Here is a 26,400-nt window from a genome sequence, read left to right as displayed (position 1 = left end):
CACAGGGTTGCACAGACGGAAGTGGCTGCACGGAGGGTGTTCGGCGCTGCAGCGGCATGGAGTTGCCCGGAAAGGCAGCCTCAGGCGTGAAGAAACGAGGGGAAAGCGTCGGTAAACAGGCAACCGGCCCCCGCCGTGGCCCCTCTCTCCCCCCCCGTGACCCCTCTTTTCCCCCCCGTGACCCCTCTTTCCCCCCCCGTGACCCCTCTTTCCCCCCCCGTGACCCCTCTTTCCCCCCCCGTGACCCCTCTTTCCCCCCCCGTGACCCCTCTCCCCCCCCCGTGACCCCTCTCTCCCCCCCCGTGACCCCTCTCTCCCCCCCGTGACCCCTCTCTCCCCCCCCGTGACCCCTCTCTCCCCCCCGTGACCCCTCTCTCCCCCCCGTGACCCCTCTCTCCCCCCGTGCCCCCTCTCTCTCCCCCCCAGTGCCCCCTCTCTCCCCCCGTGCCCCCTCTCTCCCCCCCGTGCCCCTCTCTCCCCCCCGTGCCCCCTCTCTCCCCCCCGTGCCCCCCTCTCTCCACCCCGTGCCCCCTCTCTCCCCCCCGTGCCCCCTCTCTCCCCCCCGTGCCCCCTCTCTCCCCCCCGTGCCCCCTCTCTCCCCCCCGTGCCCCCTCTCTCCCCCCCGTGCCCCCTCTCTCCCCCCCGTGCCCCCTCTCTCCCCCCCGTGCCCCCTCTCTCCCCCCCGTGCCCCCTCTCTCCCCCCGTGCCCCCTCTCTCCCCCCGTGCCCCCTCTCTCCCCCCCGTGCCCCCTCTCTCCCCCCCGTGCCCCCTCTCTCCCCCCCGTGCCCCCTCTCTCCCCCCCGTGCCCCCTCTCTCCCCCCCGTGCCCCCTCTCTCCCCCCCGTGCCCCCTCTCTCCCCCCCGTGCCCCCTCTCTCCCCCCCGTGCCCCCTCTCTCCCCCCCGTGCCCCCTCTCTCCCCCCCGTGCCCCCTCTCTCCCCCCCGTGCCCCCTCTCTCCCCCCCGTGCCCCCTCTCTCCACCCCGTGCCCCCTCTCTCCCCCCCGTGCCCCCTCTCTCCCCCCCGTGCCCCCTCTCTCCCCCAACGTGCCCCCTCTCTCCCCCCGTGCCCCTCTCTCCCCCCGTGCCCCCCTCTCCCCCCGTGCCCCCTCTCCCCCCGTGCCCCCTCTCCCCCGTGCCCCCTCTCCCCCCGTGCCCCCTCTCTCCCCCGTGCCCCCTCTCTCCCCCGTCCCCCCTCTCTCCCCCGTGCCCCCTCTCTCCCCCGTGCCCCCTCTCTCCCCCCCCGTGCCCCCTCTCTCCCCCGCCGTGACCCCTCTCTCCCCCCCCGTGACCCCTCTCTCCCCCCCCGTGAACCCTCTCTCCCCCCCCGTGACCCCTCTCTCCCCCCCCGTGACCCCTCTCTCCCCCCCCGTGACCCCTCTCTCCCCCCCCGTGACCCCTCTCTCCCCCCCGTGACCCCTCTCTCCCCCCCGTGACCCCTCTCTCCCCCCCGTGACCCCTCTCTCCACCCCCGTGACCCCTCTCTCCCCCCCCGTGACCCTCTCTCTCCCCCCGTGACCCCTCTCTCCCCCCCGTGACCCCTCTCTCCCCCCCGTGACCCCTCTCTCCCCCCCGTGACCCCTCTCTCCCCCCCCGTGACCCCTCTCTCCCCCCCCGTGACCCCTCCTCCCCCCCCCCCCGTGACCCCTCTCTCCCCCCCCGTGACCCCTCTCTCCCCCCCCCGTGACCCCTCTCTCCCCCCCCGTGACCCCTCTCTCCCCCCCGTGACCCCTCTCTCCCCCCGTGACCCCTCTCTCCCCCCCGTGACCCCTCTCTCCCCCCCCGTGACCCCTCTCTCCCCCCCCGTGACCCCTCTCTCCCCCCGTGCCCCCTCTCTCTCCCCCGTGCCCCCTCTCTCTCCCCCCGTGCCCCCTCTCTCTCCCCCCGTGCCCCTCTCTCTCCCCCCGTGCCCCCTCTCTCTCCCCCCGTGCCCCCTCTCTCTCCCCCCGTGCCCCCTCTCTCTCCCCCCGTGCCCCCTCTCTCTCCCCCCGTGCCCCCTCTCTCTCCCCCCGTGCCCCCTCTCTCTCCCCCCGTGCCCCTCTCTCCCCCTGCCCCTCTCTCCCCCAGTGCCCCCTCTCTCCCCCCGTGCCCCCTCTCTCCCCCCGTGCCCCCTCTCTCCCCCCTACCGTGCCCCCTCTCTCCCCCCCACCGTGCCCCCTCTCTCTCCCCCACCGTGCCCCCTCTCTCTCCCCCACCGGTGCCCCCTCTCTCTCCCCCACCGTGCCCCCTCTCTCTCCCCCACCGTGCCCCCTCTCTCTCCCCCACCGTGCCCCCTCTCTCTCCCCCACCGTGCCCCCTCTCTCTCCCCCACCGTGCCCCCTCTCTCTCCCCCACCGTGCCCCCTCTCTCTCCCCCACCGTGCCCCCTCTCTCTCCCCCACCGTGCCCCCTCTCTCTCCCCCACCGTGCCCCCTCTCTCTCCCCCACCGTGCCCCCTCTCTCTCCCCCACCGTGCCCCCTCTCTCTCCCCCACCGTGCCCCCTCTCTCTCCCCCACCGTGCCCCCTCTCTCTCCCCCACCGTGCCCCCTCTCTCTCCCCCACCGTGCCCCCTCTCTCTCCCCCACCGTGCCCCCTCTCTCTCCCCCACCGTGCCCCCTCTCTCTCCCCCACCGTGCCCCCTCTCTCTCCCCCACCGTGCCCCCTCTCTCTCCCCACCGTGCCTCTCTCCCACCTCTCTCTCCCCCACCGTCCTCTCCCCCACCGTGCCCTTGCCCCTCTCTCTCCCCCACCGTGCCCCCTCTCTCTCCCCCACCGTGCCCCCTCTCTCTCCCCCACCGTGCCCCCTCTCTCTCCCCCACCGTGCCCCCTCTCTCTCCCCCACCGTGCCCCCTCTCTCTCCCCCACCGTGCCCCCTCTCTCTCCCCCACCGTGCCCCCTCTCTCTCCCCCACCGTGCCCCCTCTCTCTCCCCCACCGTGCCCCCTCTCTCTCCCCCACCGTGCCCCCTCTCTCTCCCCCACCGTGCCCCCTCTCTCTCCCCCACCGTGCCCCCTCTCTCTCCCCCACCGTGCCCCCTCTCTCTCCCCCACCGTGCCCCCTCTCTCTCCCCACCGTGCCCCCTCTCTCTCCCCCACCGTGCCCCCTCTCTCTCCCCCACCGTGCCCCCTCTCTCTCCCCCACCGTGCCCCCTCTCTCTCCCCCACCGTGCCCCCTCTCTCTCCCCCACCGTGCCCCCTCTCTCTCCCCCACCGTGCCCCCTCTCTCTCCCCCACCGTGCCCCCTCTCTCTCCCCCACCGTGCCCCCTCTCTCTCCCCCACCGTGCCCCCTCTCTCTCCCCCACCGTGCCCCCTCTCTCTCCCCCACCGTGCCCCCTCTCTCTCCCCCACCGTGCCCCCTCTCTCTCCCCCACCGTGCCCCCTCTCTCTCCCCCACCGTGCCCCCTCTCTCTCCCCCACCGTGCCCCCTCTCTCTCCCCCACCGTGCCCCCTCTCTCTCCCCCACCGTGCCCCCTCTCTCTCCCCCACCGTGCCCCTCTCTCTCCCCCACCGTGCCCCCTCTCTCTCCCCCACCGTGCCCCCTCTCTCTCCCCCACCGTGCCCCCTCTCTCTCCCCCACCGTGCCCCCTCTCTCTCCCCCACCGTGCCCCCTCTCCTCTCCCCCCACCGTGCCCCCTCTCTCTCCCCCACCGTGCCCCCTCTCTCTCCCCCACCCGTGCCCCCTCTCTCTCCCCCACCGTGCCCCCTCTCTCTCCCCCACCGTGCCCCCTCTCTCTCCCCCACCGTGCCCCCTCTCTCTCCCCCACCGTGCCCCCTCTCTCTCCCCCACCGTGCCCCCTCTCTCTCCCCCACCGTGCCCCCTCTCTCTCCCCCACCGTGCCCCCTCTCTCTCCCCCACCGTGCCCCCCTCCCCTCATACACTTTCCATCTCCATGTTTCATGAACCCATCATTATTACATTGATTTCAAATTCATCAAAACGTGTTCTGCCTCCAGGCTTTGCAGTAAAGTGAAAGTTTGTATTTTATTGTGCAAATGTTTGGAATTTTTCTCCAGTTGAGGAAACCGAGCTGTTGACTGTACCGGAGGGATGGAAGGAAACCCCATTTACCAAAGAAGACAATGTGCATGGGCTTTTGGAGGAGAGTAGCTTTGCAACTCTCTTCCCTAAATACAGAGAAGCTTATCTGAAAGAATGCTGGCCTTTGGTGCAGAATGCATTGAGTGAACACGTATGTAAGCTACCTTAATCACCTTAATTCATTGATGCAACAAGTTTGCATTTTCATGGTAACAGAACATTAATATGTTCTCAACATATGTTGACAATAATTATCAAATAAATATTGACATCCTCTGTGTAAAGGATTTAAGGTTCAAAGGTTCCTTTTATTGGCATGTAATAATGTATTAAAAATGTTTGTTTGCCATAAGGCAAAGTCACCATGGGCATTGCCTAATATCCCCACTAAGAGAAGTAAAAGAGAGCCTCTTTAGAGTCATCGTGTCTGTTGGTTCGCTTCTAACACTGCCGCAGCCACATAGACCCCTATTTGATCTGTTGGCAACCCAAGTTCCAGATCCAAACCTCCAACATGATCAGGAAGCCTTTAGTGTCCACAGCCTTTCAGGATCTCTTGGCCTCAGCACCTTCTGTGATCCTGTTTCCCATACCTGGTCCCATGAGCCACCTCCCGCAGCCGGTGCACGTCCTTCGACCGCGAGTCGCCCGCAGCCGGTGTGTGTCTCTCAGCTGCTGAGCCCCTCGTTGATCTGCTACCGTGGTCACTTCCCCTTAGGGTTGTTTCTCCTTTTCAAATGGGGAGGGGGGGATGGTGGAGGAGATTGGGGATATTCTCCCCGTTTCTGGCACCCTGTGCTGGTCACCTGCTTCCCCAGAGTCTGCAACCCCTCGTGGTCTGCTGCCCAGGACAGGCACCACCTTCTTGGGCACAAACCCATTTATGGTTGAAATTTTTAAAATGTATGTTCATGTGTTTGAATAGTAATATCTCAGACTTGGCAGAATAAGTAGTGATTCTAATCTCTCTTTAATTTAGCATATTGCAGCAACATTAGACTTGATTGAAGGCAGCATTACGGTGTCCACCACGAAGAAGACATTTGATCCCTATGCCATTATCAAGGCCAGAGACTTAGTAAAGCTTTTGGCAAGAAGTGTTCCATTTGAGCAGGTGAGTCACAAACCATTTAAAGAAATCAACGGGAGATTTTTTATTGTAAAAATCTGCCATCTGATGTGCAGGTCTTTTTTCGAGTGAGTGCACGCTGATAAAAATAGTGGAAGAATTTTTTTTTCTCCTATCCTGGCATACAACTGTCCTGACTCTAACTCAAGTAGTTGGCTACTCGTTTCTGAAATGAATGAGACATACTTGATGAGCTGTGTGTTGGGCACCATTAGTTTAGCGTTTAGTGTAGCGCTATGACAGCGCCAGCGACCCGTGTTCAAATCCAGCGCTGTCTGTAAGGAGTTTGTACATTCTCCCCATGTCTCTGTTAGTTTTCCCCGGTGCACTGATTCCCTCCCAGTCTCCAAAACCTACGAGGTTGTAGGTTGATTTGGGTGTAATTGGGCAGCATGGGTTTAAATGGCCGGAATCGGCTTCTATCGTGCTATAACATTGAAATTTAAAATGAGAGGTGGTGGGATGTTCTGGCCTGCTAACCTGCTGTTTTAAATTGTAACCTCCGCTGCTTTCTGTTCCAGGCAGTTCGGATCCTTCAGGATAATGTGGCATGTGATATCATTAAGATAGGCTCACTGGTTGGGAACCGTGAGCGATTAGTGAAAAGGAGACTAAGGCTTATTGGACCAAAGGGTTCAACGATAAAGGTAATGCTCTGCTCATTCTTGAGTTGTTAAAGAATGTATTCAGCTTGTGGTTGAGGACCCTTTCCACCCTGCGCACAGCATCTTTCGCCTGCTCACATCAGGAAAGAGATCCAGGAGGATCAGAGCGAGCACCTCAGGCTGAGGAACAGCTTCTTTCCAAGGGCAGTGAGAATGGTGAATAACGTGCTCATACAAACCATCCGAGACACTCGTATTCATAAAACAATATTTATTTATTTGTATCTATGAATACTTGTCCTGATTATGTATTGTTTGTCTGTATGTGCGTTATGTCTGGTTGTGTTTGTCAGGTTGTACTGTACAATCAGATGACAGTGTTGTCTTGTTGAACTGGACATTTTTCTGATTGCAGCCTACACTTCTTTCTTTTTAAAATATTTTATTAATTTCAATAACAGTAAATTTGTTCAGTACAATTATGGAATGTACCATGGAAAAAAGATAAAGATGTGTGTTTTAGAAACTGTTAAGTCCTCCTTGTAAATAAGCTTAATTGAATTTGTAGCAGGTTTTGTATGTTACTTTATCGCTGGGATAATTCAAAAGCAATATCCAGAGGGTAGTGAATCTGTGGAATTCTCTGCCTGATAGAGCAATAGAGGCTGCCTCATTAAATATATTTAAGATACAGATAAATAGGTTTTTACAATGTTGAGAAAAGGCAGAGTCTGTGGCCAGATCAGCCATAATCTTGTTGAATGGTGGAGCGGGCTCGAAGGGCCGGATGGCAGATGACTCCTATTTCTTGTGGTGTTTGGAACAGTGTCCAAGGATCTCCTATCCATAGACTAGGCTTCCGTCCAGATTGTGGTTGAAAAGCGTCAGCTTCCACAGTGCTGCTTTAGTGTTGAAGTAGAATTGTATGCTTCCCTGATGTTTAATTAATTCCATTGTTCAGTTTGAAAATACAGAATTTGAAGTGGCAAACATCCCATGTCTGTAGTTTGATATCAGTATCAGTTCTACTCACTACACCCATGACTGTGTTCAAATGCCATCTACAAATCTACCAATGACACCATGGTCGTCGACAGAATCACAGACGGCAATGAGGAACTGTGCAGGGGGGAGATGGATCAGATCATTGAGCGGTGCACAACAACAACCTTGCACTTAACATTAGCAAATCAAGGAGCTGATTGTGGACTTTAGGAGAACACGAACCGGTCCTCATCGAGGGGTCAAGAACTTCAAATTCCTGGGTGTCAATATCTCTGAGGATCTGTCTTGTCGATGCAATCACAAAGAAGGCTCGCCAGTTGCTATACTTAATGAAGAATTTGAGGAGATACGATATGTCACCAAAGACTCAAATTTCTACAGGTGTGCTGGGGAAAGCATTCTGTCTGGTATGGAGGTGCTAACACACAGGACAGGAAACAGCTACAGCGGGTTGTGAACTCGGCCAGCGTCATCATGGGTATCAGTCATCACTCTATTGAGGACGCCTACAAGAGGAAGTGTCTTAAGGAAACAGCCTCTATCCTCAAAGACCCTCACCACCCAGGCCATGTCCTCTTCACTCTGCTACCATCAGGAAGGAGGTCCAGGAGCCTGAAGATGAACACCCCAACAGTACAAAATCAGCTTCTTCCCCTCTGGCATCAGATTTCTGAATGGACAGACACTACCTATTTTATTCTACTTTCTTACACTTTTAATTATTTTTGAAATGTAATTTTCAGCAAATTTTCACCACTAATGCTGCCAAAAAAACCACACATTTTGTGACATGTTCATGTCAATAAATTCTGATCCTAAGATGTCTGAGCACGTAAAACAGTGATGTGTTGCTGGACCTGGTGTCTAGTTTGCATTTCTCATGGGGTTCATTTTTAAAATTTTATTTGCAGGCCTTGGAGCTGTTGACGAATTGCTACATAATGGTGCAAGGGAATACCGTGTCTGCATTGGGAACCTACTCTGGACTTAAGGAGGTGATTAGATCAAATATGTTGTGCTTCTCAGTGTACTGAATATGTTGTTCTCGTTCAGAGTGTGGCCTCAGGCTTTGCTTGTAATTCAGAAGGCTGGATGAATGATCCAAAGCCACACATTCAAATTCTACCAAGGTACATGGAGAATTTAAGCTCAGTTAATTAAATCTGGAGTAAAACGTGCAAGTCTGCAGTCACCATGATTGCAGTAAATACATAATGCTGGAGAAACTCAGTAGGTCAAACAGTACATTTTGCAGAACAAAAAAAGATACATAACCAACGTTTCAGGCTTTATCCCTTCATTGTGGTAATTAAATCCTTTTTAAACGCTAATGAAAACTTCACTCAGTTCTCTGACCTACTGGTTGTTTCCAGCAGTTTGTTTTTAATTTAGATTTCCACCATCTCCGGTTTCTTGACTTTCATTTAGGATTGAATTCTTTAAGTATATATGTTGATGTCTTTGAATGATATTATTATAGATTTTCTGGAATAAGTAGGGGAGAGAAAACTCTTATTCTTACCAACGTTTGGCTCCACGAGCAATGTGATTGACTCCAAACTGCCGCTAGAATTGGTTTCTTTGTTCAAGGGGATTTAGTGATGGGCAATAAATGGTTTAATTTTGTTCTCACAAACTTAAATATCAAGTAGAGTGAGGTTCTTCTGTGAACAGACCAACAGATTATCTCGAACGTGCATACAGTTTAATGAGCATAATTTGCAGTGTAGGATTACAATGAGAAACAATTAGCACTGTTCTGGAGTTCATTCAGGAACCTGATGGCTGCAAGGAAGAAACTGTCTTTAAGCATGTGCAGACCTTGCCAGGAAAAATGCCATTCTATGAATGCCCCCATGTACATCTGGGACCCACAGGCCTTGTGATGCTAAATTAGGCTGGAGAATTTTATCTGCTACTAGTTTGGACTTAATAGGCTGAATTTAATAAGACTCCTTTAAAAGGCACCAGACAATGTCATGTTGAAATCCTTCCAGCTTGCTCCTTTTCTCTCAGTAAATGACCTTGCACTGTCTGGCCTATGTATATCTATGTTTTTTTTTAAATTTAGACTTACAGCACAGTTACGGACCCTTTCGGCCCATAACCTCGTGCTGCCCAATTATACCCAATTGACCAACAACACCGGTACATTTTGAAAGGTGGGAGGAACCCCACACAGACGCGGGGAAAACGTACAAAATCTTTACAATGGCAGATTGAACCACGGTCGCTGGCACTGTAACAAAGTTGTGCTAACCGCGCCACCTTACACCAGCTGCTCTCAACAGAGGCCCAAGGGCATCCCTGGGGACAACAGGATATTTAAGTAAAAGCCTTGTTTTCTCTTTACCTCATGTAACACAAATATTTTAAATGTAGTCGATAGGAGAGAAACTTAACTGCTTTACGGGAAGAAGGCCCAAAAACAAGCGAGTCCTGGGGGGGGTTTGCGTATTTTTTTAAAGTTGGAAATAGCTGTCTTACACAGTTGACATGGAATCCTCTCTGAAATAGGCCTAGTACGTTACACTTGGCTCATACCAATTCATCCAAGGTACCGCGCATTCTCAATTAAACAACCAAAACTGAAGCTGTTTGGCAAGGAGAGAAAAAAAGAATTCCTTATCAAAGTGATAAATTACCTTATTAGTCAACACTTCTGCATTCGTATCAAATCAGATTCAGAAAATAATTCATAAAATGTCCCCAGTGTTTCAAAATTTAAATTCAAATAGGAAATTGAGCATCTAATCTTCTCTAAATTTAAACATGACATGACTCCAGGTAGCCATTGAATATGAGTAGGTGGGGCAACATTCTTCCATCTGTCCTACTTTCTCAAAGCATCTACAGACCAACAATAAACTTGATTTTGCGAGTGGTGTTCACATTGTAAAAACAATACAGTGGACTTCCAAAATTCCAGATGGCAGAAATCTGAGAGTATGCATTTTTCACAAACTCAAAACCTTTTGCTTTTGCGTGCGTAAGCCCCACAGATGCACAGCAGCAACAAGCGATCACGCTTAATACAGGTAATCTTATCACAAAGAAATTAATTTGTTGACTGTATTTTTCTTTTACAGTGTTCATTTTTAAACACCATTTCAAGTAATACACACTTTATCTTGCAGTGAAAATTTAGTACACTTCTTTGCTAATGAATAAACTATTAAAATTTGCCTGTTCATCTATTTATTCCTGCTTAAATTTGAGTTTTAAAAGTACTGCCTGAGAATTGGCACGTTTGGCGTAGTGGTTAATGCCAGCGATTGAGGCCGGGATTCGAATCCCACACTGACTCTAAGGAGTTTATGTTCTCCCCCTTGTCTGCATGGGTTTTCCCCGGGGGCTCCAGTTTCCTCCCATGGTTCGAAACGTACTGGCGGTGTAGGTTAATTAGATGTAAATTGAGCGGCACGGCTCTGTGGGCTGAAACGACCTGTTACCCTGCTGTATGTCTAAATAAAAAATTTTAATAATTTAATCTGAAAAATCCAAAAATTTGGACCAATTTAGGACTTCTACTGTAATTCATATATCAGTTATACTTGTTCTTTTGTTGTTGTCTTTAATTGTTTTAATTTTTTCTAGGTCCGAAAAGTAGTAGTTGATACCATGAAGAATATTCATCCGATTTATAATATCAAGGTATATTTGATTTAAGTAAGAACCAAGTAAAATCAGCTGAATTTGTCACTTTTGCGGACTGAAGGAATTGCATTTGTATTCGTTAATCTTTGCATCTTCTTTCCAAGGGCACTGCAGGCTCATGCAATGAGAGTAATCAGAGCTGTGAGTGATTAGATATTCAAATACAAAGAAAATCCGATGTGGGAATGGTGCAGAAAGCTGCAGCTGAGGAGCTATAGTGGCATATGATGTGCAAAAAAACAGATGCTGGAGAAACTCTGCAGGTCTTGCAGTGTCCATGAGAGGTAAAGATCTATAACCAACGTTTCAGGCCTGAGCACTTTGAGATACCCACCTATGGACGCTCCTGCTGAGTTCCTCCAGTACTCCTGTGCTTTTACTACAATCGTAGATCGTGCCTGTATCAGGATGGTGTGCGCCCTGTTTTAGTGTGGATTTGTAAATCCTGGCATTTTGAAATGGATAAAATAGATATTTTTCAGTTTAAAAGGAAATACAGTAAAATTCCTGTTATCTGGTATTTTACCAACCAGCAGCCTCAAACAACTAGCAAAAAAGTAGAAAATAAATAGGTAAAAAGTACGGAAGTTTAAAATTGGCGCTCCTATCACACAACATGCACACTCAAGCAACTGGAAAATTAATTTATCCAGCATCTACCAATACCCATAGGTGCCAGATACCAAGGGTTTCACTGTAGCTACATATTTTGTGTTACGTCACTTCAGAACAATGGCCTGGATGTTTGTGGTAGGGATGCAGCAAATAGGACATTTAACTCCCTGAGTCTGCACTTATGTTAATTCTTCCTACCTTTTCATTGATGACCCCCCCCCCAAGATTCTATCATTCACCTACACAGTACATTTAACCCATCAGTTTGCATGTCAATGGGGTGTGTGAAGGAACTGGAGCAACCAGGTGAAATCCACATTAGGCTTTTTCAGGTTCTAAGAATGCGCCTGAAGAAGCAAAAGCGGCCCTTTAAATTCCTGTTCAGGTGGCAGTGTTTAAAGCGGAACGCTGGCCACCTGAAGGACACAACTACATAGGATGCGGCTCTGAGTACACTCCGGCTCCTGCCCAGTGTCAGCTGTGATCAGCAGCCTGACCCTTTAACATCCGCTTTCAGCCAGAGTTGAGGTGATTATCCCTCTCGGAGGAGGGTTAAGTAGCTCGCCTCAAGAGCGCCTCTTGCACATTCAGGTTGCCTAAACATGTGGCTTTACATGCGGGGTAATTGGCCACCTGAAAGTGGTTATAGAGAGCAACCAGGGTCAGTATTGAACTCTGGTTTTTGGTGCTGGAGGCGGTGGCTTTGCCATTGGGCCCCACCCCACTGTAAACCGTCGCTGGGAAGCAGGCTGCATATTTATTGTATTTGCCCAATCTGTTGCAGTGGTTTAAAAAAAAATCAGTTCAAAATGGCACCCATTAGCAAGGCAAGCTACAATCATAAATTTTAAAATTTAGACATACAACTTTGCCACGAGCCCGTGCCACCCAATTGACCTACAAACCCTGATACATTTTTTTGGAGGGTGGGAGGAAACTGGAGAATCCAGAGGAAACCCACACAAACACAGAAAGAACGTACAAACTCCTTACAGTGCCGGATTTGAACCTGGTTCGCTGGTGCTGTATTAGCATTGCGCTAACCGTGCTAACCAACTTCTCGGTGGGGAGGGGGGAAGACAAGTGACTTGTCTTCATCATAAACTTTGTTTCCAAGGCAACCACTGATAGCTGTGTGGCCAACAAAGGCATCCCATCTCCTCCCATCAGGTTGAACCCCGCTCTCCCTTGGCTCCCCTGCAGAAACCCCTCATCCACACCTGGATCATCCACACTTGAATCTCTTGTGATTGGATTCACATTCACACTATTGTGAACGTGTCATTTCACCATCAATCATGTGTTTACAAACTCTCACCGACTCCTGGTTAAACCTTGCTTCCATCTTAAAATTTAAATTTGTTTTTAACTCGGTCTGTTCTAAGGCCCAGAACCATGCTGAGATTTTTTGAAGACATTTCACTAAAAATTTGTTCAACTTTATTCTGACAATTTATTTTGCTTTTAAGCTTTTTCTCTTGAGATTTTCTTTCCCAGAAGTAAACCGTGTTGAACTTGCTGCCCACAAAATTTTATTTGCTGTGACCAAAAGAATTCTCAGTGCAGAAAAGATGGGGACAGCATTTTCTGTCCTATAATTTCAATTTGTGAGGAGACGGGAGAGGTTACACTGGGAGCCTTGTTTCTGTCAGCAACTTGTTGGTTCCACTCTAACTGTGGCTGGCACGGTTAGCGCAACGCTGTTACAGCGCCAACGACCCGGGTTTGAATCCAGCACTGGCTGCAAGGAGTTTGTACGTTCTCCTTGTGTCTGCGTGGGTTTCCTCCCACCCTCCAAAAATGTGTGGGGTTGTAATTTAAATTGGGATAATTGGGAGGCACGGGCTCGTGGACCGGAAGGATCTGTTACCATGTGTATATCTGTCGAAATTTGAATTTAATTTGTGTCTGTGAGAATTTAAGGATTGGTGTTTGCTTGTTTCCTAAGCTTGATTCTTGAATGGAGTAAAATTCTGATCTTTTCAAAGATGTTGATGATTAAACGGGAATTGGCAAATGACGAGGAGCTACGAATGCAGAACTGGGACCGCTTTCTGCCCACTTTCAAACCCAAGAACATAACCAAACGCAAAGTGCCCAAAAAGAAGAGGGTTAAGAAGGAGTACACACCTTTCCCTCCCCCACAACCAGAAAGCAAGGTGGGTGCTCTGTCTATTATGTAATCTCTAATGCCAATGAGGTCATGGTAAAGTGCCTTCTGTCCATCTCTGCTGCACAAGTGAGCTCCACAAACATAGGCACTTTGCAAATACAAATAGAGTATCCTTGTTATCCAGTAAATCACATTGATGGTGGGGGGGGGGAACTGGTGGTGAGGGAGATTGATCCTCTCTGCAGCTCTTATGGTCGTTGGGATTGACCTTCGATCCATTTCTCTGCAGCAACCATACCACACTATGTTGCAGCCAGCCAGTACATTCTCGCTAGAGCTCCTATTGTAGGTTGACATGGTGGTGGCCCGTTTCATTCTTCTCAGGGAGTGCAGTTGCTATTGCGCTTTCCTGACAAGAGAGATGTGCGACCAGGATAGGTCACTTGTTAAATGGACTCTGAAGAACTTGGTGCTCTCAACTATCAAATTATTAATGTGTAGTGGACGATGGTTGTCTCCGATCCTCTGATGGAACAGGGATGACCCTGATGGAAAGTGAACAAATGGCTTCCATAGAGACACCAAGGGTCTAATAATAGCGAGGAACAAAGTAATTTTGCTGAACAGAAAGCGTAGGAGAAACTGGTAATGTATTCTCTAATGCCAATATTTCTCAAATACGGCATCCAAAAGAAAAAGTGTATATCATGACTATTGTGATTTATGGTGTGAAAAAAAAAAAATTAAAAAAAAAAAAAAAATTACGGCATCCAAACCGTGCACAGTACTCCAAGTGAAGTCTCACCAGTGCTTTATAGAGTCTCAACATTACATCCCTGCTCTTGTATGCTATCTCTCTAGAAATGAATGCCAACATTGAATTCATCTTCTTCACCCCAACTCAACTGGGAGGTCAACCTTTAGGGGAACCTGCATGTGGACTCCCAAGTCCCTTTGCACCTCAGAATTTGTATTTTCTCCTGATGTAAATAATAGTCTGCCCTTCTATTTCTCCTACCAAAGTGCATGACCATGTGCTTTCCAACATTGCGTTTCATCTGCCACCTTTTTGCCCGCCCTCCTAATCTGCAGCCTTTCGGTATCCTCTGTTTTTAAACTGTTTGCTATTATATAGATTGATCAAGAACTGGCAACTGGTGAATACTTCCTCAAGGAGAAAGAGAAGAGGAGGAAAAAATTACGAGAAACAAAGGTCAGTCTTTAATATTTAATTATTCTAAATGGGGGCGGGCGGGGAAGGGAAACTAAATGATGTTGATTTGATTATTTGACTGGTTGGTGACCAAATTATTTGAAGTTTTTAATCCCAGATAATTCATTGTATTTGTTGACTGTTTTGAATGTTTCTACAGGCAAAAGAAGTAGAAGCAACAGCTAGGAGACAGGAAGAGAGAAATAAAGCTTTTATTCCTCCGATAGAGAAACCCATGGTTAAAGCAAAGAAAGGTAAGATTAGTGCAGTTTTGCAAGCACAAGTAAAATCTTGCTCTACCAAGACCTGTATTTGGAACTTCGATTCTGTTGTGCGCTTTTTGAGTGGATTACATTTTGTAAGATTTATTTTATCTAGTATCCAAGAATGATAATCTGATGTGGACAAACCTTTTAAAACTGAATGTATCTTCTGTTCAAATGTGAAGGCTGTTATGTAGTTCTCGTCTCTGGGATTTTCTCTCCAATTACCACCTGCCTTTCCTCCAAGACTAATGTTTGGGTTTTCAAGATTCTTTTATTGTCACGTATTAAAACAGAAAATGTGGTATTACACAAAATTGCCTTTGGTGTGCTGTAAGGCAAAGGTTCAATCAGCAGAAATTGCCCAGCGCTCCTTATAGTCAGAGAAAGAGAAGCACAAGGGAATCACTTCAGAGCGAGTGTCCGTGGATTTGCCTCCAGAGCTCTCAAAGCCTCTGCAGCTTCACAGCCTTCAGTCTAAACCATCAGCACCCCAAGCTCCAGATTCAAACCTCCTGACACAATGAAAAAGCCCCCAGTATCCTTTTGTGTTGCAGTTTCGATAACTTGTATCCCTTCAGCCAATCTCCTGCAGTCTGCAGCCTGGTGTAAGTCCCTTGACTGCAGTTGCCTGCATGGGTTCCTTGCCTAGAGTTACCAACAGCCCCTTGCCTGTGTTCTTTAGCCACAGAGCCCCATGCTGGTCCACAACTGTGGTCAATATCCTGTTGGTCATCACCTCCGCTTCTCCTTCTCAAACGTGGGACGGTTCCCCATTTTATGGTGCGCTGCCCCAGTCCTCTGCTTCCCCTGAGTCTGCAACCCCTTGTGGTTGCTGCTATACATTGGTGCTGTCATCTTGGGCCCAAACCATGCAGTCGCGGGATTTTAAAATAAATGGGATTGCATCCATTGTCATTGTTCCATGAAGCACTCATATTTTTCTTAAATCTTAAATGCATTTCCTAATGTGAGCCTGAGATTTGTTTCACATTAAACTGGGAAAAGTCATCTATCTACTGAAAATAGTTTGCTTCTATATAGAATCCTTTGAGACACTTTGGGAAGCAGAGTAGCTAAAATGTAAATGGAACGTTATTTAGGTTGATTTAGTAGACTGTCGAGGTAGAAGGAATTATTCCTGGCTAGGATGCAATTTTGAAGTAAAACTCCATGACTACTTGGAGGAGAGCTATGGACTTATCACAGGCTCAGTTTCCATCTTGAGAACAGAAAGAGGTTAATAGAACTGCTGATTGGGTAAAGATGATTTTTAAGGTTTTTGTGCTTAACGAGTCCCTGTGTTATTTCCTGAACCTTAATGGCACTTCCATGCTACAAGAAGCTGTGTTTCCTGCTGAGTTTCTCCAGGACCTTTGTGCATTGCACCACAATCACAGCATCTGCAGACTTCCCTGAAGGTGGTTTTAAAATTTAGTGTGGGTTGGTTTATCAGGCGAGATAGTATCAGGGTTTTGAAAAATATTTGGACGTTGAACTGAATTGCATGGAACAAATACAACAAACTCAATCAGGAGCTCATTTAAAGACTCTTACTTATGCATATTATTGATTTTTTTTCCTCTCTATTGCAATTTGTGTACATTTCTTTCTTTATTTACATGTGTATGTGTAGTTTTTTTGCACGACCACCAAATGGTAGTTTTGTCTTATCCGCAGGAAAAAGAATTTCAGGCTTGTGTGTTGTCATGCATGTACTCTGACAATAAATCTGAAATCTAAAATAGGGTTGCCTTACCTGGAATTGTGTTGAGGGGTAATTTGATTGAAGATATTCAGGGAAATTGATATAGGTGTAAAGTATTTCAGTTGATGGCATTCTTCTAAAAATTGGAGCCAGGTCTTTCAGGATAAAACTTGACCAATATTTTTACACAGTACAACAATTCATATGAAATGTTCATGGTTGATGTATATTGTATGAAGTGAAATAAGGTGAGTATGGAGTAGATGAGCAGTGTGACCAACTTGTGAATATTTTTCTGTAAAACTCAGTAGTCCATTGCACATGAACTAAACCTTTCAGACTGCTTTCAATTTATATAAAGTTTTCAAAATGCAGATGTGTGATCTTTGCTTCATTTGTTTTAGCTGCAGAAACCAAAATTGATGTTCAGGTTTTGAAAGAAAAACTGAAAGCAGCCAAGAAAAGGAAGCTAGGAGCCCCAACAGCAGAGGAAATTGCACAGAAAGTGGCTCAAAAGGCAAAAAACAAGAAGAAATAAAACTGGCTTAATTCTACATTTGGCAAGTATGATTGAACTATTGGAACTGTCTAGGTGACTGGAGTCATTCTCATTGAGGCTGTGGTAAGTGGTAAAAATAGGCAACCAACATGAAAGATGTGGCACCAGTGGGAACAAAAGAGCAACGGATGTGATGATGGGTCTGGTACTTGGACCAGTTCGAGCTGTACTTGTGATTTCCTACAACAGTTAACATATTTAGACTGTCTGTTAATTAGATCTTGACAGCTGAAGAGTTCCAACCTGAAATGTTGCTCACTCTTTTTCTGCCTCGTATGCTGCTCAACCCTGATGAGTTCCTCCAGCAGATTTTTTTTTCTCCGTGTCCATTTCTGACAGCATTTTAAGTCCAGTTGTTGACTTTCAAGTTGTATAATTTTTCTCCTTGTAGTATTGGGAATGAAGCATTTCCAACATGGTGAAATTTGTTTAAAGTGTTTCTAAAGATGGAACTGTTCAGTTTATTGCACATTGTACCATGCTGAGTAAATATTCTGAAATTTGTACAATATTTCATAGCTTGTTCTTTAAGGAAATATGAAATTAACTGAATTGATTCATTAAATGTTTATAATTAACTCACCTGCAGTGCAAGTGGTCATGAGATATCATTTCCCTTGTGCTGTTCAATTAATTTAAGAAAAAGAGATGGCAAAAAATGACAAGTTTGCACCAAATATAACTGAGCTGAGGGATGATGATAAAATTGGTAAATTGTTTGAAATATAATTTTATAGTTTTGTAATATTTTTAAATTTAGTTATTCAGCACGGTAATGGCGACAAGCCCATGCCACCCAAATACCCCAATTAACCTACAACCCCCGTATGTTTTGGAGAAAACCCACACAAACAAGGGGAGAATGTACAAATTCCTTACAGACAGCTCCAGATTCGAAACTGGGTCACCGGCTCTGTAAGAGCGTTATGCTAACAAGGACTCCATGCTGCCTAGTTTTAAAAAAACTCAGAAATATGATTGGCAGAGATCCAAATAAGATGAAGTCAGGGCTATCGCCAGGAAATTGTTGAGTGAGCTGACCTTCCAAGAGTAAGGAGGTAAAGTGACATAGTTTACTCCTCCACCAACTCTGATTCAATCCTGCCCTACAGCTTTTTCGTGGTGGAGTTTGCATATTCTCCCTGTGACTGTGGGTCAAACAGGTCCCTAGATATAATATTTACCTTTTTTACATCTTTATTGAATTAATTGGAGGGGTTCTGAAATAAACAAACTGCTGTGCATTTAAAAGGGTAGCAATGCTCTTTGAAAGAAAAGCCTGTAAGTTTCAGCTTTTGCTTTATTACGAAGAGACTCAGTAGCTTCTAACTTCCTAAAATCCACAGTTACTGATATCTCTGCAGAAGGTAAAGGTTTATTTTGCCTCCTGTCATACTGGTTTCTGTGTGACAAAGGGATCTAACCCCTTCAATAAGATGGGGAGACTTGTAGTTCAATATGTGAAGAACGGTTTCCTTAGTTTCAGTTCAGTAACATTTTATCACAACCGTATCCAGAAGTAGGTGAAAATCATATTGAAAGACCAGTGATTATTAAATGACAGGGAAGCAAAAAGTGGAAAGATGCACATTGAAACTACTACAAGCATTTAACCAAGCACTCATTAGGAATTTGATGATTGAAGCCGAATTTTGTAGCTTCCTATTTTGTTTCAAAGAATAACTCATTGCAATGTGAAACTTTTATTAGCGATTCAGATACACAATGTGAAATTTAACAAATGACATCCATTACCCAATTAGAAAAATCAATTTGAGCAAGGTACATACAGAATCTTTAAATATTGTTCTCAAAGTCAAAAATTTTGATTTTTTTCATTTAAAATTAGCCCAAAACAGGGTAGTATTTTAAATGGCAAAATGTTCAAACGTCATATTAATTTTTACACTGTAATGTTGGATTGAATCCAGTTCTACTCCTATTTAAGATGTGTAACAAATGACCAATTTTGCAGTTTTACAATAAAGAACCTGGTTTAAAAGTCTGGGTGATCCATTACAACTGGAATTTTACTACTGGGTCAGGCAAACAAAATAAAGAACTCTCAGTGGAAATGATCAAAGTAAGGCTTTACAATAAAAACGGAACTACCTAACATTTCTGTACTTGGCAGAGTCTAACAATTCATAACCAAGAGTTTTAATACACAACAGAAAATGCTGTCAGGCAAGAAAGAGTTAACTCTTCTTAGGTGATCTGAAATTTAAAATCTCATACCAGAGAAGTAGCCTGATCTGAGTATTTCAAACACTGTGTTTAATTTCAGATTTCAAGCAAGTCTTATCTTACTTTTTAACAACTAGAACTAACAGTTTATTTAAAATTAAGGATATTTTAAAATAATTTATCAAGGGATCTTTTGCAGCAATTTTCCAATGCACAACACAATACCAAAGCAAATATTGCAGATGTTGGAATAAAAACCAAAAGTGCTGAATTGCTTGGGTCAAACATCCTGTATGGAGTTAACTCACTGATCTATTTACAATGTTTTTTAGCTTCCCTAACCTTAGCCAATTGCTTGATAAATGGATGTATTTTGGACAAACTTACCCATGGCTGACTGATATTCTCCAGAAATCACCAAATATTAAACATAGTTTATTTCTAGGGTGCAAGAGCAGACACTTAGTTGTAAGCTGTATTAATATTAATAAACAGAATCGTCCTGAAATTGAATACATTTGGAGAAACTATCTATTTTCCCAGAATAATATTTAATTTTATATCTTTATAATAAAAGGAAAGGGCCTCTTATGCCTTGTGGTTTGAATCATTTAACTCTGAGGTAGCTGAACATAGTTAATCATTCATATTTAAATAAAGGACATTAAGTGACTTGCAATTTAATAATTATGATATAGGAAATCTAAAAAAAAATAACTGTTCGGTACTTTTTCTTTTGTCATCTAGCTGAATATTTCTACATTTTTTCTATTTATCCCATCAACTGATTTCCTGAAGATTGGTAAAAATGGAGTTTTGAAATGTATTAACCTACTTAAAAATGATGAACTCTGCATTTATGGAGCCCACGAGAAAATATGCCAAGAACCAGTCAAAGGTGCAGGAAGGCTTTCTCGTGAACCTGTCTGCAATAGTTAGTGGTCAACTGGAATCAACAACCAATTTGAATCTATAGGTTTAGCCCAGTGTTTCTCAACCACTTTTCCCCCTACTCCCATACCACTTTAAGTATCCCTTACTGTCATGATAATGAATATGTATGAGATGTACCGGAAGTCACGTGGTATGAGAGAGAGATAAGAACACAAGCAGGAGAACAAAGGAAACGGGAAAATAAAAAGACACTGAGAAGTTTACCTGATAAAACTTGTGTTTAATGTTTTATTAACTTCACATTTCGGGCCACAAATGTGACACTTACCTATCACAGAACACCATGGCACCGGCGGTTTGTGGTTAGTAAGGGATTACTTAAAAGTGGTATGTGAGTGGGTTTAAAAAAAAAGGTTGAGAACTACTGCACTTGATGGTGTGCCTCACTAAAAAGAATGTACCAAGAGGCAACAGCTTTGGATAGTGACAGGGAAAAAAAGCTAATGCTTACAAACCAAAACTTTCCACTTACTCAGCTTCAAACAAAAATAATATCCTGGACATTTAATTACTGTAGAGTATATACTAAAGTAAAACTGATAAGTATTAATTGATCATGTAAGGAAATGGAAGCTGATCCAAAGTCTGGCATCCATTGAGGGTACCCTGCCAAAAAATATTAAGGGGAAACATTTAACTGATATGTCCACAATGTTAACTTTAAACTATAGATATTTCATAATAATAGACGATGCATACTTTTGAGATTATCACGGCTTGGATCAGCTAATAATGAAGGAGAAAAATAACCATATAACCACTTATAGCGCAGAACAGGCCAGTTCGGCCCTACTAGTCCATGCCGCAACAAATCCCCACCCTCCTAGTCCTACTGACCAGCACCTGGTCCATACCCCTCCAGTCCTCTCCATGTAACGATCCAGTCTTTAATGTAAACAATAACTCCTTGATTCAATCAGCTTTTATAATAACTTCAATGCAATAATGGTACAAGAAAGGCTTATTCCACTTACTGCATAATTTGCCACTACATTTGGGGCAAGCTGAGCACGAAGATCCCGATGCCTATGGAAAATTTCCACCAAATGAAAATAGAAAAAGAGTCGGATGGAAACAAATGATTGTTGACAGAATTCTGCATAACAAATCCTAGAAATTACCTAGAAAACATGAAGTAAATTTAATATTAGTTTGTACTTTTTGAAATTCAGGGACATGTGGCTCCATTGAAGGAAATGAAAAGACATCATCAAAAGAATAGTTGTGGAGGGATTGTGTGCAATGAAAGACCTCAACAATGAAGACGCTGTTTACATCCGGTACCGCACGGATGGCAGTCTCTTCAATCTGAGGCGCCTGCAAGCTCACACCAAGACACAAGAGAAACTTGTCCGTGAACTACTCTTTGCAGACGATGCCGCTCTAGTTGCCCATTCAGAGCCAGCTCTCCATACTGCATTTATCTGTAATGCAAAGCCACAGCTGTGTTTATGCCATGAAATTCAAGCATTAAAGTAAAATCAAAATTGACTCCTTTTCCACATTTTTGATTTTTGGGTAGTAGTTTATGAAATTTGTACAGGAGAATTCACATTTCCCAAGCAGCTGTAATGTGGTCACCTGCATTTGAAAAAGATTAAACGTGATTTAGGAGAGCAAAAGGTTAATAAACGATGTTTACAACATATTAAAATTACATTTGAAAGGAACCAGTATATGTGGTAATTTATACCTATGTAGTTGCTTTATCCTATGTACCTATGTGGTTGAAGCAATAAATTTCAGTGAAATCTATACCTACAGTGTCCTCTTATAATGTTTGGGACAAAGATACATTTAGAACCAAAGAACATTACAGCCCAAAAACAGGCAGCTGATGAATAATTTTAAACACCTCTGTTAAATTTCCCTTCATTGTTCTTTGCTCCAGGGAATAAAGTCCTAACTCAGTTTCTAAAGTCTGGGCAACATCCTAGTAAATCTCTTTCCATCTGATTGATAAGTATATTTCCTGTTTTTAGGTGACCAAAACTGCACTCAATACTCCAAATTTGCACTCACCAATGCCTTATACATTACTGTAACTTCCCAACTCCTTTACTCAATGCTTTGATTCATGAAGGCCAAGATGCCAAAAGCTCTCTTTACAATGCTATCAACCTGTGATGCTACTTTCAGGGTATTATGTATCTGTATTCCCAGATCCCTCTGTCCTACCACACTCCTCAGTGCCCTACCATTTACCGTGCAAGTCCTTTCTTGGTTTGTCCTTCCAAAATGTAACAGCTCATATTGGAGATTGCAGAGACTTTGGAAATGATTTTCCAGAAATCAATAGACTCTGGCATGGTTCGCAAATGTTTAAGAAAGGAGGGAGGCAGAAAAAAGGAAATTATAGACCTATTAGTCTGATGTCAGTTGTTAGAAAGTTATTAGAGTCGATCCTCAAGGATGAGGTTATGAGATCCCTCGAGGTGCATCATATTATAGGTCCAAGTCGGCATGGGTTTATGAAGGATACAGATGACAAACAACAATGGTCTCAGCACCGATTCCTGAGGCACACCACTTGTCACAACATCAGATTCAAAGCATGCCACCTCATCTGTGAAACATAGTGGTGTGGGTGTAATGGCATGGGCTTGTATGGCTGCCACAAGTACTGATCTTCATTGATGATGTAACTGCTGACGGCAGTAGCAAAATGAATTTTGAGATATATAGAATTTTATCTTCTCAAGTTGGTGCAAATACTGTCCCTCCAAATTCATTGGACGGTGCTTCATCCTACAGCAAGACAATGATCCCAAACATACTGCTAAAGCAACAAAGGAGTTTTACAAAGCTAAAAGCTGGAAAATTCTTGAATGGCCAAGTCAATCACCCAATCTAAATCCAAATAAGCATTCCTTCCATATGCTGAAGTGAAAACTTAGGGGACAAGCCATGGAAACAAGTAGGAACTGAAGATGGCTTCAGTCGAGTCCTGGCCAAGTACCACCAAAGATACTCAGCACCTGGTGATTTCTGTTCATCATAGTCTTCAAGCAGTTATTACATGCAAGGGATATGCAACAAAGTACTAAATATGACTAATATACTACATACCATTGCTAAGTCCAAAATATTATGGACCCCTGAAATGAAGGGTCTGTGTCTAAAAATATCTAATTTCTACATGATCAAACCAAAATGTATACGAATAACCTTGAATAAAATCTGGAATGTACACTTTCATCACATACACCCAACCCATAACCCTCCATACCTCTCCCATCCATGTATCTGTCCAAATTCTTCTTAAATATTAAAATTGAGCCCACATTCACGTCAGATGGCAACTCATTCCACTTTCACCACTCTGTGTGAAAAAGTTCCTCAAGTTCCCCCGAAACTTTTCCCCTTTCACTCTTAACCCATGTCCTCTGGTTTGTTTCCCACTTACCCTCAGTAGAAAAAGCCGACCTGCATTTACTGTTTATCCCCCTCCATATTTCTCTGTCAAATCTCCCCTCATTCTTCTACGCTCCAGGGAATAAAGTCCTAACATGTTTAACCTTTCTCTGTAACTCAGTTCGTGAAGTCTGGGTACATCCTGATAAATCTGCACTTTTTATATCTTATTGATATCTTTCCTGTAGTTAGGTGACAATACTCCAAATTTGGCCTCACTAATGTCTTATACAACTTTACCATAACATCCCAACTCTCCTAGTGCTATGGTTGGGTAGTTTAGAGAACTTAAAAATAAAATGACTTTATTCACTCATCCAAGTAATTGCTTTATTATTTACTTACTTTTCCAATAAAAAGAAATCAATTCTAAAAAATAACTGATTTTTTTTCTTTTAATACTTACCCTGGTGCATAGTTACAAACAAATATTGTGGCTGACCGTTTAAAATACCTTGAATGTCCAGATGGATATTGAGTAACTGCACAACCGACTTTGTAAGTAGTTTCCCAGACAATCTAGAAAATAATATTGTTTTTTCAATATTTAGTACTGTATTCACTCTGCAAGTCTATTAAAGTTCAAATTCAGATTTATGTCACATGACATCACAATCAACCCTGAGATTCTTTTGCCTGTGCGCCAGATAGAATGTCTACTTGTGTGTAGTGCAAAAACTTTACTTAAAAAAGATACGTGTACAAGAGAGAACTGTAAACAAAGAAAGAAATGTAAACAAATTGACTGTGCAATACAGAAGAAAAATATTCAGTCATAAATAATGTGCAAAGGAAGTGTCCTTAAATTAATCTCTATGCCTTTTCACACTGCTGTGCAAGATGAGCAAGAATCCTCTGCTCACCCTTGGCTCCACCTAATTATTTTTCAGTTCGACAGCTGACATGGCCACCCACTTGGTGAGTTTTCTCAGTCTTAAGAAGTTGACTTATAGCAAATAGCGCACGAAGATGCAAAATAAACCAGAAATACGATGACAAAAGCAAAAAGATGCTGAATATTATTTCCTTTTCTGCTTTTATGCATTTCTTCATTCAGCAATTCAAAGTGTAACAGTATTAACGGGAATATTACCTGGGTGGAATGTCCACAATCAGCATTTTTTTTGCAGCTATTTGAACCGTAATTATAATTTTTCATTTCATCCTTCCATGACTCAATAGCATGTTTGATATTAAAACTGCCTTTTGAAACACAGAGGTTTTCTCCCACTGGGGAGAAGGATGGATGCATTGCTCCTTTCTTTTTCAGGCTTGGATTATGGTTAAAGATGCATTTTTTTACCCCAAGCTTTTGCAGATTTAGCAAGAGTTTCATCCCATGTAAAAAGAAAAAAAGTCAACACCAAATCATTTCATATCATTCCTCTGCTATCTCAATTAACCCTGTTATAACGTGGAAATCTGATGCCTCTTTAACGTTAGAGAGGTGGGATGCTGAAATTCAAATTCCATTAGAGAAAATTATGTATAATTTGAGGAACAAATATTCTTTATTTTTTTCCAAATTTGGGGTCTGTATGCTAGATTTATGAAATTAAAATCATATTTATTTTTATATTTTTCTTACTCCATGAAGTTTTCCCTGAAGAAAAATATAATGTTTTTGCGATGTCTTTGAGGTCTCTGAGTGTCACCTGCTGCAATCCGAATTAACGAACTGGGATTGGTTTTTTTAATGAAATACTTTGAAGTTTAGTTCTGGGATTATAGTAGTTGGGGGGGGGGGGGGGTTAGTTTTATATATATATCTATATTTGTTAACATTATTCTTAATTATTTGATCTTATACATGTTGATTAAATATTTTTAAAAACCCTGATAGATTTTTTTGGATTTTGAGGGTATGAAGGGTTATGTTATTACTATGACCAAGTGGAGCTGAAATAAGATTCTGTAGGCCATTATCTTACTGGATGGCAGAGCCAGTGCAAGAACCGAAATAACCCACTCCTGCTTTTAATTCTTTTGTTCTCATGCTATTATGGGGTGGTCGCATCTTCAAGCGAGATGCCGGGACAAGGAATGTGGTGGGCAAGAGGAATGTGCTCCTGCTACTATCTGACTTAAAAGGAAGAACATACTGAAGTCCAAGCTGCAACTGGATGAAGCATGGTGCATGGGGGGGGGGGGGGGGGGAGTTGGTTAGAATGGGTCCACCTTTAACTGCATTGGTGAAGCAGCCTGGATAGGAATGGGAACCTGGGGCCCGCTCCCCACCTGGCTTTGTTTTTACCATCTTGAACATCCTGCTGGCCGCCGGCTGCACCTCCTCCCGGACCTGGTTGTGCACTGCCACGCACGTCTGGATGAAGTCCGGGTCGGTGATGGACGACGCCCGTCCCCGAGACAGCAGCTGGGCGCAGAGGGCGAGGAGAAGCCACGGGGCGTCGGCAGCCATGACGGGATGGGCGGGAACCCCCCCTCGTGCCGCCGCCCAGCTGCCGCGCCTGCGCTCGCCACCGCCCGGCTTGGAGCACGTGGCCACTGGCGCCTGGGCACTGGGATCTGATCATGGAAAATGATCAACGTTAGAGGGAAAGATTGGCTGTCCATTACACCCTTCTATCCCCCCTACCACACACACACAAACACATGAACAAGAAGCTCTATTCACAGGACATCACTAGCATCTGGCACAAGGAATTGAAAAGGGCTAAACTTCACTGGTGCAGGGCAGCTGCATCACCAACCTTCAACCTTGTGTATTGGGGCATCCAGGTTGGCAGCGGACATCCTCTTGTGGCATTATCAACATCTGACCTGGTGGCCATTTCCAACGTACCACGATGGAGGGCAGGCTCGGTGCCAGACTGAGTCTTATAGGGAGGAGGGGGGGCTTTACGATAACCTGGGAAGGGGGGAGTCACAGTCCAACACTCGTAAACTTGCTCAGCAGCGGCAGAGCTGGTACCCACCAACTGAACAACTGGACGGTCACTAGCAC

The 26,400-nt window shown here is 45.2% G+C and overlaps 1 protein-coding gene and 1 pseudogene across 1 annotated transcript; one reads left to right on the top strand and one right to left on the bottom strand.

Moving 5' to 3' along the window:
- Positions 1-21,512, top strand: krr1 (KRR1 small subunit processome component homolog). Its single transcript, XM_069904323.1, has 11 exons — positions 1-111; positions 3,989-4,164; positions 4,993-5,127; positions 5,664-5,789; positions 7,664-7,747; positions 10,350-10,406; positions 13,013-13,183; positions 14,273-14,350; positions 14,511-14,604; positions 16,726-16,881; positions 21,194-21,512. The coding sequence occupies exons 1-10, from the start codon at positions 57-59 to the stop codon at positions 16,857-16,859; spliced, it is 1,110 nt and encodes a 369-aa protein (XP_069760424.1). The 5' UTR covers positions 1-56; the 3' UTR covers positions 16,860-16,881; positions 21,194-21,512.
- Positions 20,202-25,854, bottom strand: LOC138745241 (GLIPR1-like protein 1; annotated as a pseudogene).
- Positions 25,855-26,400: the final 546 nt, after the last annotated feature.

The sequence above is a fragment of the Narcine bancroftii genome, chromosome 11 (assembly GCF_036971445.1).
Source record: "Narcine bancroftii isolate sNarBan1 chromosome 11, sNarBan1.hap1, whole genome shotgun sequence".
In the NCBI taxonomy this organism is placed as follows: Eukaryota; Metazoa; Chordata; class Chondrichthyes; order Torpediniformes; family Narcinidae; genus Narcine; species Narcine bancroftii.
Note: the sequence above shows the minus strand (reverse complement) of the source record. Positions and strands in the feature narration are given on the sequence as shown.

Excerpts from the sequence above, each read along its gene's own strand:
- krr1 (XM_069904323.1), top strand. The coding sequence starts at position 57 with ATGGAGTTGCCCGGAAAGGCAGCCTCAGGCGTGAAGAAACGAGGGGAA. Across the intron at positions 5,790-7,663 it reads CAAAGGGTTCAACGATAAAG|GCCTTGGAGCTGTTGACGAA; the intron begins GTAATGCTCTGC and ends TTTTATTTGCAG. Across the intron at positions 13,184-14,272 it reads CCCCACAACCAGAAAGCAAG|ATTGATCAAGAACTGGCAAC; the intron begins GTGGGTGCTCTG and ends GCTATTATATAG.